The sequence below is a fragment of the Panthera leo genome, chromosome C2 (genome assembly GCF_018350215.1).
Source record: "Panthera leo isolate Ple1 chromosome C2, P.leo_Ple1_pat1.1, whole genome shotgun sequence".
NCBI classification, from domain to species: domain Eukaryota; kingdom Metazoa; phylum Chordata; class Mammalia; order Carnivora; family Felidae; genus Panthera; species Panthera leo.
Genome location: NC_056687.1, coordinates 135,912,869 through 135,928,780, shown reverse-complemented (window position 1 = coordinate 135,928,780; position 15,912 = coordinate 135,912,869). Strand labels below are relative to the sequence as shown.

Here is a 15,912-nt window from a genome sequence, read left to right as displayed (position 1 = left end):
TTCTTTAGTATCAATGGTGTTTTTTTGCTGTTTAACCTCTACCCTATGAATTATTGAAACACAATGGCTAATGGCTAAAACCTAACTAAAGTAACTGCTCCCTAAACCATTCCTGTCACCTTTCTTTGAAACTAACTTTTGAATGATAGGAAAATGTTTCTGTAGTCGCTGCACCAAGTCCCAGGTTGTCACCCGCCTTCAAGGACCATTGTTACCGAGCCGGTAATATTTGGGCATTTAAAAGACTTTGCTTTCAAGCTCCCAAGGTTCTCATCTGATCTTTACATTTCTTTGCGCTGGAAACAGTTGCATCATCAATTGTCATTTAAATGAGTAACAAATCAAAACAAAAGCAGAAATTAAGTCCCTTTTCCGAGATGTACCAGGCAGTTAGAGCCAGGAATGAAAGGTGTTACATCCTGATTCACAAACCTTGCTTAATGGCCTGATGAGTTCATTTGCCTAGGGTTGAATCATACACTCCTGTTCCACAGAACTGTATCACGGAGCCTCAGGGCAGGGGGCAAAGGCATAGGGCTTTGAGTCAGAAGATTCACAGCAGGGTCCCATATCCTGCTTCTACTTTTGAGATCTCGAATAAGTTCTTTTGCATCATAAAAATGGAACTAATAACAATCATACCTAGTATTGGCTTGCTGTAAAAATCAAATAATATGATGTCAGTAACAGGAATTTGTAAATAGCAAAGTTATAAAAATACTGAGAATTTGTGTGTGTGTGTGTGAATTATAACCAGAATTCCCCCCAATGGATTGTTCAGCTGATAAACTATCCAGATCATTTTTTCCTCTTCTTCCTTCTCTCTTCCTACTGTCTTTTAGCCATTCTACTCTGTCCTCCTTGAAAAGAGATGGTGAACAGGGCCGGTCCTGATTCTACACGTTAGAAGTAAGATACTACCTGTATTGCTGAAGTCGCTGTGTTGATTAGACATCCTTAATTACTAGGTATTATTTTAATGCTCCCCCTCATGTTTGTATTTCTTAGATGATTGGCAATTTAGCAAATTAGCGAAGCAGTGAGAATCATGATTTTTTAAATCCGATTTTTAAGTACTGTTCTGTACTTTGTTGGATCTAAAGGGAAAAACAGGATGTTCAGCAAACACATTTTGAAGCTTAGTTATACTTGCTGTGTTTAAATGATTTTCAACTAAAGGCTACATGACAGTATCTCTGGCTAGTATTTGTTTAGGTGCTTTGTTGGTTGATGTGCATACAATCAAGCCCAGATGTGGCTACCTTTGTTTCTTCCTAGAACTTGTTTACTGTCACTAAGGCTGGCTTGGTAGCTGAAGGCGAATGTAAATAGGAACCAGTGGAAGGATCCATAGATCAAGTGGTGTGCACCCTTTCAAGTCTATCCCTGGACTCTCTGGAAATCAATGACATCGGGGCACAGGGATCCCCAGAAAATCTTTATACTAAGTCAGGCCAAAATAAACAGCGTGTGACTCTTAATGGTGATGCCTGGCAGATCATCACCAGCATGGGTGGTGGTCCTAGAGCACAGATGGACCAAAGCAGTTTGTTGTGGTGTCCAGAGAGAAATCACACTGAAGCAGGACTCGGTTTGCAGCACTTTCTTGTCAGATCTCCCACTCCCCTTAGCTCAGGCATCTTTCTTTGTTCACTACAGAGAAACGGATACTTTATATATCAGATGCATGACTATTTTGCCAACACATGTGTATTAGGGAGTCTGGAGGTTTCTATGGAAAAAGTAAGATGCCAAAGAATTCCCTGTGTCCCTAACTCCCAGACCTTCTGGATCTTAGGTCGATTCCAAGATAGCTCTGCTTGTTTGATATAATTTTTCTAATGCCATTGGTAAGTTAGACCCTAAGTATTTGTACCTGCTACCCAGAGTCCCATCACCCCTCCACCCAAAGATTTATGTTCTGAAGAATCCACAATGCAAATTAATGATATTACCATCATTTGCAAAATTACCTTTGAATATCCGTAACTAAACAGACATAGTTCTGGGTTTCTCAGTGAAATCTCTCAGTGCTAAGAATCAGTTATGAAATCAGTGTGAAATCCTGGAACTCATGTAAAACTCTGCACAGGATCATCTTTTTAAGGCACTGTTCTTTGTTGCGGCTTTTGACAGGTAAGCAGCACCAGGTTTCAGAAAGTAGCCCTTCTGTCATTTACTAAGAGCGCAACTTTCGACAAAACTGTATGATATAAAGCATAGAATTTCAAATCCAATGTTCCACTGTGTGAAATTTCCAACTCTGTTTTGTAGAAGATGTAAATTTTTAAATGGAGTAATGACTTTGACTTGCTCATGGTCCTTCTGGATAAAAGCATTAAGTGAAATTAGATAAAGTGCAGAAGAAATGGAACTAAAATTAAATCAGAGAAATTTTAACCAACAAACTATGAATGTGTAATAGGACTTGATGCATCATCTTGTTCATAAAATGTAACCAGTATGTCCCCATTCGTAGCGTCCCTAGTACCGTATTGTACTGGCCACGGTAATATTCTAATCTCTATGCTGTGATAACACTGTGATTAAGCACTTTTATAACAGAAATGCTTCACGACTGCTGACCTTTCCTAGTTTATTCTTCATAGGAAAGCACAAGCCAAAGTGCAAAAAAATCTAGGAAAGCCAATAAATGAGTAATTGCAGCCTTTCTTTGGTGAATCAAATATCGCACCAGGGGAAACTCTAGCATTCAGAATGTACACACATACCACCTACATTATTTATTTTCAGTTTGTTCTTTTCTCTTCTTTGCAGGTGCCCAGAGATGTGATAAAGGACCGCTCGACTCCGTCTCCGGGCTGAGTCAAAGTGGGTCCCTGCCCTGGATCTTCCTTTGGCTTTGTCTGGGGGAAAATAAAACTCATTAAACACCAACGAAAGCATCATTTCATCCCAAGAAAGTCAGGTTTTGACAGTTCCCTTTCAAGACACACAGTACATGTTTCTCAACACTTAAAATTATCTGCTGGCTCCTAATGACAGTTAATTTCGGTCCTTTACAATTTATATATTTTTGTCATCATATTAACTGCATTAATTTTTGAATTACAGCAAAACATACAAGAGCACTGAGAAAATTTCAAACAGTTCGGAAAAACATTAAGCCAAAAATAAAAAAAACTTACTCCTATTTTCCTGCTGTTCTACATTCATATCCTTAATTCTGCTCCCAATGTTTTTTCTTGACATTTTTCCAGAAAAATATCTACTATATGTCCTATATCCACATTTATACTTATTTTACTTTGCATAAATGGAAGTTTACAATAAAAACGGTTTACAAATTCTTTTTTCACATCAAAGTAACTTGCAAATCATTCTAGATGTGCACATTATAGTTCTCTCACATTCTTTTTAATAGCTAAGAGCATGCCATATTAAGGATACAGCTAGATTTATTTATATTACTATTTCCCTATCATGCACACTTAGGTTTAGTCAGGATTTTTTTAAAAATCTGTGTAGATAATCCTGCAATTAAATTCCTAAACACATAGGGCCTTGCGCTGGCGTGCCAGGATATTTTGTAGATAAATTACTAGGTGTGGGTATGTACATTTTAAATATTGATATACATATTCCAAATTTCATTCTAGCAATTTAGGCTCCCAGCAAAAGTGAATGGACGTGCCTGCTTCACCCGACACACATCAAAATTATGAAATCTATCAGTTGGTATCAAAATGCCAAGTGGAAATACAATGCTAACTACCAAAGGGACCAGATTAGAGATTTATGACAGTTAATAAGCCAAGTTCCTTCTCAGTGAAGAAATCTAATCAATAGCTGTGATTTTCTAAATAGAGCAACATCAATTTTACAGTCGTAAAAACAGGGCCCTCAAAGGGAAATATAAACAAAACAAAACAAAACAAAAAGCCTATCTGTCTTGATCTTGGCTCTGAAAGGAAGAAAAGTTTTCCTTGAAAAGTTTTAGTCACAGTTTAATCCTTGTGCAGGATTGGGGTTGAAAATCATTCTACTTATGAGATCTAAAATCTCCCAAGCAAAGAAATGAATTTAAAATGTCCCTGGGTTATTGGCTCCTGAATGACACACACACACACACACACACACACACACACAAATAGAATAGGGAGCAACTTATTTAAAAAAAAAAAAAAAAAAAATATATATATATATATATATATATATATATATATATATGGGGACTCCTGGATAGCTCAGTAGGTTGAGTGTCCAACTCTTGGTTTCGTCTCAGTTTATGATCTCACAGTCCGTGAGATCGAGCCCCATATTGGGCTCTGTACCGCCTGCTTGGGATTCTCTCTTTCCCTTTTTTCTCTGCCTGCCTCCTGCTCGTGCTCTCTCACTCTCTCTCTCAAAATAAATGGATAAACATTAAAAAATATATACAAAGAATTCATGATAGTAATATTTGTAATGTTCACATATACACAAATACATAAATAGATGCATATATATGTAATATAGACATGTGTTTGTGCATATAACTAAAATATACCAAATGTCCATAAACAAAATAATGTATGAACAAACTGTGGCAGAGGTATGACACAGGATATACAAATTCTATTAATGGACATATGTGGGAATAAATGCGAAATGACTGAAATAGTGCCTACCTGTTACCATAGAAATGTCTCAAAAACATAATAATGAGTACAAAAGGAAGAAATACAAAATAGACAACATGGCAATATTTTCATAATATTCATATACATGCAAAACTAAATAACATATATTTAGGGGAATGTATGTGCTGTACTAAACTACACATAATCAACACACATACATGTGCATTGGAGTTGCACCCAGGAACCAAATTTACATATATCTTATATATTTAATATATATCAATATATAACATAATAATATATAACATATATTTAATAGATCTATTAAATATATGTTATATATTTATCATATAATAGACCATATATTAAATATATAATATATTATATATTATTGTGGGTATATAATATATAGATTATATATTAATATATTATTAATTAATTATATATTGTTTAATACATACATTAAATATATTAAATATTATATATAATATATTCTATACTAAGCATTCTATATATTAAATATTATATGTAATACACTATATTTAATATATATTAATATATGCATTAAATATAAATAACCACAATATATATTATATAATATAAATAAACATATTTATATATATAGTATTTTTTAATAAAAAATATTTCACAACAACAAAAGAACAAGACTAAAGTGGTAAAGCTGTGTTACCTGACCCAATGCTCTGGAGAGGTGGTTGGCTCGGGAGGGTGGGGACATCAATTGCTTAAGAAAAGTGACTTAGGGTTAAAATCTGAAAGAGGACTAGTTGTTAATAAGACAAGATGAGGGGTAGCAGAGGGAGGAACATTTCCGACAGAGAAAATAAAAGGTGTGAGGGCCTTGGGCACAAAAGAGCTCAGCATCTCTGAAAAACTGAAAGAAGTCCAGGAGAGTCAGGATACAGAGGACAGGAGGAAAAGAAGTAAAAGGGGAGGCAGGCAGAACAGACGGATCGCCCATCACCCAGGGCCTCTGAGGCCACAGTAGAATTTTGGTTTTTACTCCAAATGCAATGGTAAAAGTATCAATCAGGGAATAGCTTAGGCATGAATAAGAAAATGGTACTCTCTCTTTCTGTGTGTGTGTGTGTGTGTGTGTGTGTGTGTTTCTGTCTCACTGTCTTTTCCTTTCCTGGAACACAGCGCAAGATGGCAATGAAAAGTGGTGGAACAGCTCTACTATCCTTTATAAGTGGCCTCCATGTCTGAGTCCAAGGAGCTCTCCTGGGGGAGGAGGAAAAGGAGGGCATAAAGCATCCTGTCAGGAGCCAGAGGTCACTCACATCACTTTTACTCATACAACATTAGCCACATGTGGCTACAAAGAGGCTAGAAAATATAGCCACTAGCCGAGCAGCCTTGTCCCCTGTTGAATCTCCACTGTAAGTTGGAGAGGGTTCTATTACTAATGGATGAGTTCCGGGGGATAATTAACAGTTCAGGCACATGAAACCATAGCAAAGTTTTAAGCATTCAAATGACATCAGAAAATTTGAGTTTTCAAAACAGCACATTAACTTGCAGTGTGGAAACTGATAGAAAGCACCCACAGAGGTCATTAGGAATCACTCAGGTAGCCATTTTAGTAGGTCACCTGAAACAGGTGGTAGCAGTAGAGGTAGGACAAAGCTGACACTTGAAATATTTAGAAAAGTTGCATGGCTTCGTCACTTGATGGATTATGAAATTACCTTGTAATAGAGTTCAACGTGGCAGAAGAAAATCTAGGCCCTCCAAAATGTAGTAGGCCAACCGTGAGGCTAAAAAGAGTTTGAAAAAGAGAAATACAAAAAGGAGGGAAAGGATAATTGTGGTGTCAGAGAATCTGAGGGAAAAGAATGTTCCAAGGGAGAGAGAGGGGCCAGAGGGTCTTCACATCTCACTTTGAGTGATTGTCCTTAGGTGGAAGAGACATCCCATTCCTCTTTTATCAGGAGGCAAGGAGGACATTGATTGTATACACATGGAGGGGAACATTAGGTTTGAAGACTGGAAGATGAAGTAGCTCCTGTCTGAGAGGTCCTTCCTTCCTTCCCCCCTCCCTCCCTCCCTTAACCCCTCCCTCCCTCTCTTCCTTCTTTCCTTCCTTTCTTCCTTCCTTCCTTCCTTCCTTCCTTCCTTCCTTCCTTCTTTCCTTCCTATCTCATTGACTTTGGAGGTGAAGTCAAATGTTAACAATGATGGGTAATTAGTAGGAGCTGGTAGTTTGAAGACAAGAAGGAATGAAATATTTGTTGTAGGGGATGGGCTGTCAAGACCAGCAGGGAAAGTGATAGATTTCTTGGGGAATTTGACTGCCCCATTTGAGGCTGCTAAAAATAAATTTGGAGGGATTCCCGTGCTCCCTAATGTAGGTATTATACCAGCAGTTCGTAGCCACTTGTGTTCAGGCCAAAGAAAAGGTATTGTTGGTTCTCATTTTGAGTTTGCAGCTTTGTCAGATGGATATAGAGAAAATTTGGAGGTACAAGAGAGTTTAAGGGTATATGCACAAGGGACTTTAAAATGATGAACCATGAAAGCCAAGGTAGAAGGAAAATGAAAACGGTCGTGAACCAACAAAAGGAAGAAGATGAAGATTTCACTGACCTGGAAGTGATCATCAGTTCAAAAAAGTCAATGAGTAATATGTGAGGGGATGAGGTGCTATGTCCGTAAGCAGCACGATTAAAGAAGCAACTCCAGTTTTTGAGCAATATCGAGTGAGGATCATTTCCAGGAAGAAAATTAAAAGTTATGCTTATACTCCAGTGAGTTAGGACTTCTCAACAAAACACTGTGTATTCAAATATTGCCTTAGCTCCTCTCATGTTCTAGGCATCAGGCTAGGAATGCTGTCTTGGTTCTCATAAAGCATCAGTTTTTGCAATTACTGCAAAGCAAATGAAAGGTCACTGAAATCTTGTAACTTGCCAAATTTCAAAATGGGCAGAGGGTGGACAGATATTTGAATCCTTAATGATCTTACTTGAAATCTTGTGTGCTTTCCACCTCACCATGGATTATGGTTAACTAAGCAGTAGCCTCTGATTACATGTTTGCACTTATCTGTGTTATCCTGTTGAGTCAAAATAGATCTATCTCCTACATAACCATTATTTTCTCTGCTTTTCTCCTACCATTTCACTCTTTTCCTTGCATCAAAAGCGACATACACTGGAAAACACACATCCCCCGTTCTCAGTTTTGAGCTCCATTTCTTTCCCACTTCCCTTCACATCCCCTCTTTTACATTGTAAAATACTTTTACAATATATTTGTTTATATTAGAGCATAAATGTGTTCTCCTGTTCTGACAGCTCAGAGCCTGGAGCCTGCTTCAGATTCTGTCTCCCTCTCTCTCTGCCCCTCCCCCACTCCTGCTCTGTCTCGCACTTTCTCAAAATTAAATAAACATAAAAAAAAAAAAGAAATTAGTAAATGAACTTTTGGAAATGAATGAATGTTGTTTTAAAAAATAAACAATACTACCAAGAATATTTAATGTCTAAACCTAATGGATGTGACTGAAGATGGATCCTAGGAAAATTAACACTTAAAGTGCATGTGTTCTAAAAGTTATCATATATAAATTTCCAGTACATAAAACAAAATAGATATTTAAAAAGTAAAATATGTAGAGGTTTTCTTCAAGCCACAAAATATAATTATTTACAAAGAGAAAGCCAAATAAAGTAAACTAGAATAATATAGAAATGAAAGTAGAAATAAATGAAATAGAAAAGAAAAAGGGCTCTTGGGTGGCTCAGTCAGTTAAGTGTCCGACTCTTGGTTTCAGCTCAGGTCATGATCTCATGATTTGTAAGTTCGAGCCCCGCATCAAGCTCTGATTTCCCTCTCCCTCTCTCTCTGCCCCTCCCTTGCTTGATCTCTCTGAAAAATAAATAAACATTAAAAAATTTAAAAAAAACAAAGTCAAAAATATATGATCAATAAAACCAAAGGAAGATAAAAGAATTAAGCTTCTGGCAACTGTATGCAGAGGGAAAAAAAAAAAGAGACAATACAAATAATATTAACAATTTTTAAAAGTGCAAGAATTTAGAAGAGTTTAAAAATTGTAACATTACTTTGTGCAAAATGTTATCAGCATAGTCTTCTAGATTAAACAAATACTTTGAAGGAAGGGTAGCAAAATCACCACAATGGGCTCCCAAAATAATAATCACCTTGGATAGACCAGTAACTTTGGAAGGAAGTTGACAAAGAGACCCTCTAACCCAGACTGCTTGTCACTCTCCACTAATGCTTAATTCAGACAGTTTTAAAGGTCAGCATTATTAAACTTTAAAGGAAAAAATAATTCTTTTAAAGCCCTAGAAAACAAAAAAGCCTGCAAACTTCTGAATTTAATCTACAAGTCTGGAAAACTCTGACCCCAATACTAGATAATACAAAAACATAAGTATAAATATGTATAAGTTTGAATATAAATCCAAAGATCCTAAATAGAACATTAGTAAACTGAATACAGAAGTGTGTTAAAAGAAAATGAACCATGCTTATGTGGCATTTATACAACCATGGGTCCAACTTGGGGATCTTTATTCAGCAGCTTTATAAAAAAGAAAAGGCATAGTATCATCTCAATAAATATACATTTCTAAAAACATAACAAATATTCTCATTAAGAAAAACTTTATAATAAGCATGCAGCAGGAAGAATTTTCTTTAACTTGATAGAGAATCTGTCAGTAACCAAGGGAAACCTCATATTTAATGGAATGACAGAAGTTTCACTTGGAAAATCCAGAAAAAAATTAAAAATATGCCTGTTTGTTTTCATTATCAAGGGTTTTCTGCATTTTCTTCCAAATTTTTATTGTGTTTATTTTTTACAAACTCAATTGCAATTATATAGTACATGCACTTTTTTCCTTGAATATTAAAAACTAGTATATGTACATTTTATAAAATTTAGAAATGTAAAACAGCATGAAGCAGGAAATGTATGTCTTTCATAAGATCTTCTTCCAGAAATAATTTAAATTTTGGCAATTTTATTCTTTGATTCTGTTCTAGGCTTTTTTTTTATTTTAATATTACTGAACTCACATTACATAAACCAATCTCAAACATAATTAACACAAGAATAATCATAGATCCTAGAAGTGAAGAGAGCTGAGGGGAAAATATCTTGTCAGTGGACACAGGCTGGATTTTTAGCTTTCTTGACCCAATTAAGGAAAAAAAAAAGTGTTTAACTCAGTTCATTAAATATGAATGTTACAATCTGATGGTTACTGGAGGCGCATGGGTTAATTAGGTAATGGGGATTAAGGAATGCACTTGTGATGAGCACAGGGTGATTTATCATTACACATTACACATTACACATAATGGAAGTGTTACATTACTATATTGTACACCTGAAACCAATATAACACTGAACGTTAACTAGGTGGAATTAAAATTAAAAACTTAATGTAAAATATGTAAAAATATGAATTTTAAATATACCTGTAATCATTTTTATTTTTAGTTTTTAAAAAAATGTTTATTTATTTATTTGGAGAGAGACAGTGTGAGCGGCAGGGGGCAGAGAGTGAGAATCCCAAGCAGACTCTGTGCTGTCAGCACAGGGCCCGACGCGGGGCTCAAACTCGGGAACCGTGACCTCACGACCTGAGCCGAAATCAAGAGTCAGACACATAACCTGAGCCATCCAGGCGCCCCTAAAATCATTTTTAAAAGATTTGCAATGCAAATGGTTACTGGCCACTAATTCAGCCTTGCTTCTGTGATGGGAAATGAGAAAGTCAGAGATGCTGCTAACAGAGTCGTCCTGAATGCAGTGAGCGCTACCCTGCCCAGAGGCCCCCTCGAAACTAAAAGACGGACCTGCGGCTGCTGGGAGTGCCTGCCCAGAGGCCTCACCTCAGTCCTCAGACCACTTGGGAGATGCTCCCAGCCGTAGAAAGTGACCTTGACCCAACTGACCCTCTTTCCCACAGGAGCTTGCATTCAATGACCGGTCAATATGGGACTGAAATGGGAGGTCCCCCCTAGCCCAACTCAAAGGCCACTGTTTTCAGCCGGTGGTGAACTTGGGAGTCTACACAGTACCTTGTTGCAGCTGCCCTGCTGGCCAACTCCCCCCCTCTCCTCTGCCCTCCCTTCTCTTCCTTTACTCAAGCACTGCTCCTAAGAGGACTCCCTGGTAAAAATCCTGCACTGTCCTTCTCAGGGCTGCTGCCTAGAGATCCCGACCTACAACGGCAGTGTTACCACTTGACCACTGGTCACGGAGGCAGGATAAACACAACTAGTTGGTGTGTAAGTAGTGATCGGACATGGTGAGAGTCAATCTGAACTGTGGAGTAAGGGCGTGCCCCTGGACAAATATTTACTGATACATAGAAATGACTAGAAGTGAAAGAAGAAAAACGCAGCGAATTTGCTATTCGGCCTGGTTTACTCCAGGAACTGAAGAATCCTCGACTAACATATAACTAGTCCAAACCGATTACGGAAAACACAAACTTGTAACTTCCATATTTTTTAATTTATAATTTTGAATCCTTTCTATTGGCTGGGATACATCTTCAAGTAATTTTTTTCAAGAGACACCATATATTTTATTATGATTTTCCAGATGATGAACTGTACAATCCTCTACTGTGAATTTTCTTACTCTGAGAGAGTCACAAAAGCCTGCTGATCTCTGGGTCTATCGAAGCCATGGGACACCAGGACAGGGTGGTAGGAGCAGAGCAAACCAAGTGTAGATGATAAGAGGAAGTGTTGTCTATAGACAATTTGAAACTAATAATAAACCCAACTACATTTGATCAGCTTTTGATCACCATGTACAGGCATTTCTAAGTAATTTCGGGGACAAAAACACTGTCTTCCTCACAAAAATCTTTTGTTGGTCTTGGTTCAAAACAGTTGCTGTGGTTATTGTTGAATTTTAACACTATATATATGCTTCAAAATTGGCACATTTATAGTAGAAATTATGGGCTGAGAGAAAATATTTTGAAATCACTGACAAAAGACTGATACATATGTAGAATATGTAAAGAACTCTCAAAACTCAACATCATGAAAACTAAAGAATCTAATCAGAACATGAACAAAACACATAAAAATACATTTCACTCGGGGCACCTGGGTGGCTCAGTCAGTTAAGCCTCCAACTATGGCTCAGGTCATGATCTCGCAGTTTGTGAGTTCAAGCCCCACATCAGGCTCTGTGCTGACAGCTCAGAGCCTGGAGCCTTCTTCAGATTCTGTGTCTCCCTCTCTCTTGCTGCCCTTCCCCTGTTCTCTCTCTCTCAAAAATAAACTAACATGAAAAACATTAAAAAAAAAAAAGACATTTCACTAGAGGATGTAAGAATGTCAAATAATCATATGAAAAAGTATGAACATCACTAGCCTTTAAGGAAAAACAAACTGAGCCTAAAGTGAGATATCATTATACTAGAAAAGCTGAAATGAAAAATAGTGATAACACCAATTGCTGATGAGGACGTGGAGAAATTACATGTTTCACACATTGTTGATGGAAATGTAATATGATACAGTCACTCTGAAAAATAGTTTGGCAGTTTCTTGATAAACAAAAATAACAACTAAATCTATACTTAACCACACAAGCTAGCAATTGCATTCCTGGGCAATTATCCCAGAGAAATGAAAACTATGTCCACACAAAGGCCTGTGCAAAATTGCTCACAGAGGCTTTATTTAAGAACAGTCAAGAAGTGAATTTTTAAATAAATTGTGGTATATCCACCATCAGCGAATTTTTAAATAAATTGTGGTATATCCATAACATGGAATACCACTCAGGTATAAAAAGGACGAAACACTTGATATATGCAGCAACTTGCATGGGTCTCCAGGGCATTAGATTCAGTGAATAAAACTAATCTTGAAAGGTTACAAATATATGTTTCTATGATCCTAAATGTGACAGATGAAGGACAGCTTAGCAGGAGTCAGGGGTTAGGAATGATGGAGGGTAGGGGGTGAGTGTGACTATATAAGGGTAACAAAGGAGAGATATTTGTAGCCATAAAGTAGTTATCCATCTTGAGTATGGTGGTGGTCACACAAATCTACCCATGTGATAAAATGGCATAAATTAATACACACATATTGTACCAATGCCAATTCCTTGGATTTGATATTATACTATACTTATATAAGATATAGCTATTGTGAACAGTTGGGACCTCTTTTTCTTTTTCTACTATCGTTGCAAATTCCTGTGAATCTATAACTATTTCAAAATAAGAGTCAAAACATATGATTTTTCAGAGTGTGTCTAAGTATTGGTCTGATTTTACTGATTCTGAGTGCAGCATATTGAGGCCTTTTAATTGCTTTCAATACTTGAGAATCTAAGCTGCATGAAAGCCTGGAGATGGTGTTTTATGCTCAGTGATGCTGGACCATCCTAAGAGTTTGTCACTTTGGAAAACGAGTCCTTCGTCAAAACATATTATTTCCATCTATTATAAAACTGTTACAAGGAACCCATTTTGTTAGATGACACTTTACTGTCATATGCCAGAAAATTTATCACTAACAGCATGCAAATTTACACATCTATAAAGCAAATGTGTGTATTTTTACATCTGTCACTCTTGCACATCCTGTGTCTTATTGTTGTATTACCAATATTTAAATTGGCATCTGGCACATAATAGGTATTTTATTTTCTTAATGAACAAAATAAAAATACTTCCCCATTATATAATAGTATGGCATTATATACTTGAATCTCTAGTGACCACTGGGAATTTGGCTAGATGCTATGCTTATTAAATGATCATTGTCACCATCATTGTTTTCATCTCTTATCTTTTTTAGTCTATTTTCCACAGAAATCCTCAAAAGACTGCTGTGCATAAAACTTGATTCTGTACTTTACAAAATCACGTATCCCACTTCTGATGTAATTATTTTCAGTTTATTTTATTTACATATTGAAATAAACATTTTATTAGGTACATCATATATTACACAAGAGAACAGACAAATCAAAAGTGTGCAGCTGGGTTTATTACTTAAACAAGTATGAATACATGTATGGTCGTGTGTAACTCTACCCAATCCACTCCTCCAGTTTCTTTTGAGGAAAATTCAAGGCATCATGTCCGTCTGTCCACCTCTCCCTCTATACACACTCTATCTCTCTACATACATGTATACATAGATATATAATAAAAAGTTTTAAAAACAAATCACAATATATATCGCATAAATACATAACCACATTCTTTAATATCATCAAATACCTAGTCATTGAGGAACTGGGGCTTTTAATTGGGATCCTTAGATTTCCAGAGTTAAGAGGAAGTGTCACGGGATGGAAATGTGTTCGTATGGGGCAGAAGGAGAACAGAAAATGCACTAGGTCAGGAAGCCCCATTTCTTTGTGTCTATTTTATAAAACTGAACCTTGGAATATTTTATTCAATGAGAGAACTCTATCATTTAAAGAAAATGGAAATTACTAAATAGGGAATCTTAGGTCAAAGCAAAAAAGTACTATTCTTTCTGCTTTTCTCAAACTAGAAATAAATGTACACGTAGTAGAGAAGTATACTGGATAATGCAGTCGGTGCTTGGGCTTTGCACAGTTGCTCGTCTGGAAGATGTATTATTACGTTGTTTGCAAATCTTGCTACTCATTACTTAGCACATGGATTCAGGGAAGTCAGTTACTAACTGTTGTTAGAGTTACTTAATCAGATTCTTTATTCATTTAGTTGATAATATTCACTTCAATTGTTCTGTGTGAGGCATTTAAGTCACTGATTGTGGGAAGTTTAGGAAGAGCCTTTATACAAGAATTGGCTAAAAAGACAAAGGAGAATTGTTTCAGAATTCAACGGCAGAACTTGATTTCCTTTGAAAAGACTTCTGATTGAGTTAGAAGACATCAGAATAATGCCAGAGGATTATTACAAGAACAAGTAGCTTTCCCTTGAGAGTGAAAGCAGAAATAACTAATTTTTTTTAAAGTCTGAGAAGTCCAAGCAGTGAAACAGCAGGAAATAAAGTGAGGGATTAATACAAATTAATATTAAGAATTCCAAAAAACAACTTATTTTAAGTAACCTCTATACCCAATGTGGGGCTTGAACTCATGACCCCAAGAACAAGAGTCACAACTGAGCCAGGCAGGCACCCCAAGAATTCAGAAAATTTTGAAGTACTAACAATCACGATAGATACTAAATGTGAAGATCAAGTTTAGTTTAAACAGCCATAAAAAGCAATCAAATTCATTTATGTAACTTACATCAAATTACAAAATGACTTGAGAATTACTTACTTTGATATTTGTTAGAGCAAATTTATATGTATCTATTTAAAAAAAATTTTTAAGGTTTATTTAGTTTTGAGAGAGAAAGAGTCAGAGTGCTAGCAAGGGAGGGGCAGAGAGAGGGAAACAGAATCTGAAGCAGGCTCCAGGCTCTGAGCTGTCAGCGCAAAGTCCGATGTGGGGGTCAAACCCACGAACCATGAGATCTGACCTGAGCCAAAGTTAGACACTTAACTGACTGAGCCACCCTGGCACCCTTATATTTATCCATTTTTAAATATTAATATTTTCCAGCTAAATAACTGCTGTATGGGGTTTATTATAATCTCCTTTCTACTTTTTTGTTTGGATTAAAATTTTTCTTTTTCCTTTAAAAAAATTTTTTTTAATGTTTATTATTTTTGACAGAGAGACAGACAGACAGACAGAACATAAGCAGGAGAGGGACAGAGAGAGACGGAGACACAGAATCTAAAGCAGGCTCCAGGCTCTGAGCTGTCAGCAAAGAACCCAACACGGGGCTTGAACTCATGAGCCATGAGATCATGACTTGAGCCAAAGTCAATCGCTTAACTTATTGAGCAACCCAGGCGCCCCCCCCAAAATTTTCATAATAAAACATTTTTTAAAGACATCCAAGTTTGTGATTATAGATCTATGGAGGTACCAAACCATTAACCATTTTAAATCTTAGAAAGGGACCACTCCCTCCATTTGAAAATTAAGATATGTAAATTTTAAAATCAGAAAAAATATCCACCAAAAAGTTGACAGAGGAAGAATGGCAAATGGAAGAGTAAATATTTCTATTTTTAAAAAATTCATGCTTCTTAATAACACCGGTGGAAACAAATATTCAGAAAATATCAGAGAAATTGAAAACGCCTTGATGAGTGATTCTTTGAATTCATGACTGTCTTTCAGTGATAAATTCAAATAACTGGACCAAGGCTAGAGTAATTATCCTTTAATGAGCACTAATAATTTCACTAAAAGAGTTCCACGCACACAAATCAGAAA

The 15,912-nt window shown here is 36.4% G+C and overlaps 1 protein-coding gene across 1 annotated transcript in view; it reads right to left on the bottom strand.

Annotated features, from left to right (window-relative positions):
• KCNH8 (potassium voltage-gated channel subfamily H member 8) overlaps positions 1 to 15,912 on the bottom strand; it is a 355,694-nt gene that overhangs the window by 147,696 nt on the left and 192,086 nt on the right. Inside the window, exon 4 of the mRNA XM_042903485.1 lies at positions 2,740 to 2,867. Coding sequence (XP_042759419.1) covers positions 2,740 to 2,867 — 128 coding nt within the window. The remainder of the gene's footprint in view (positions 1 to 2,739; positions 2,868 to 15,912) is intronic.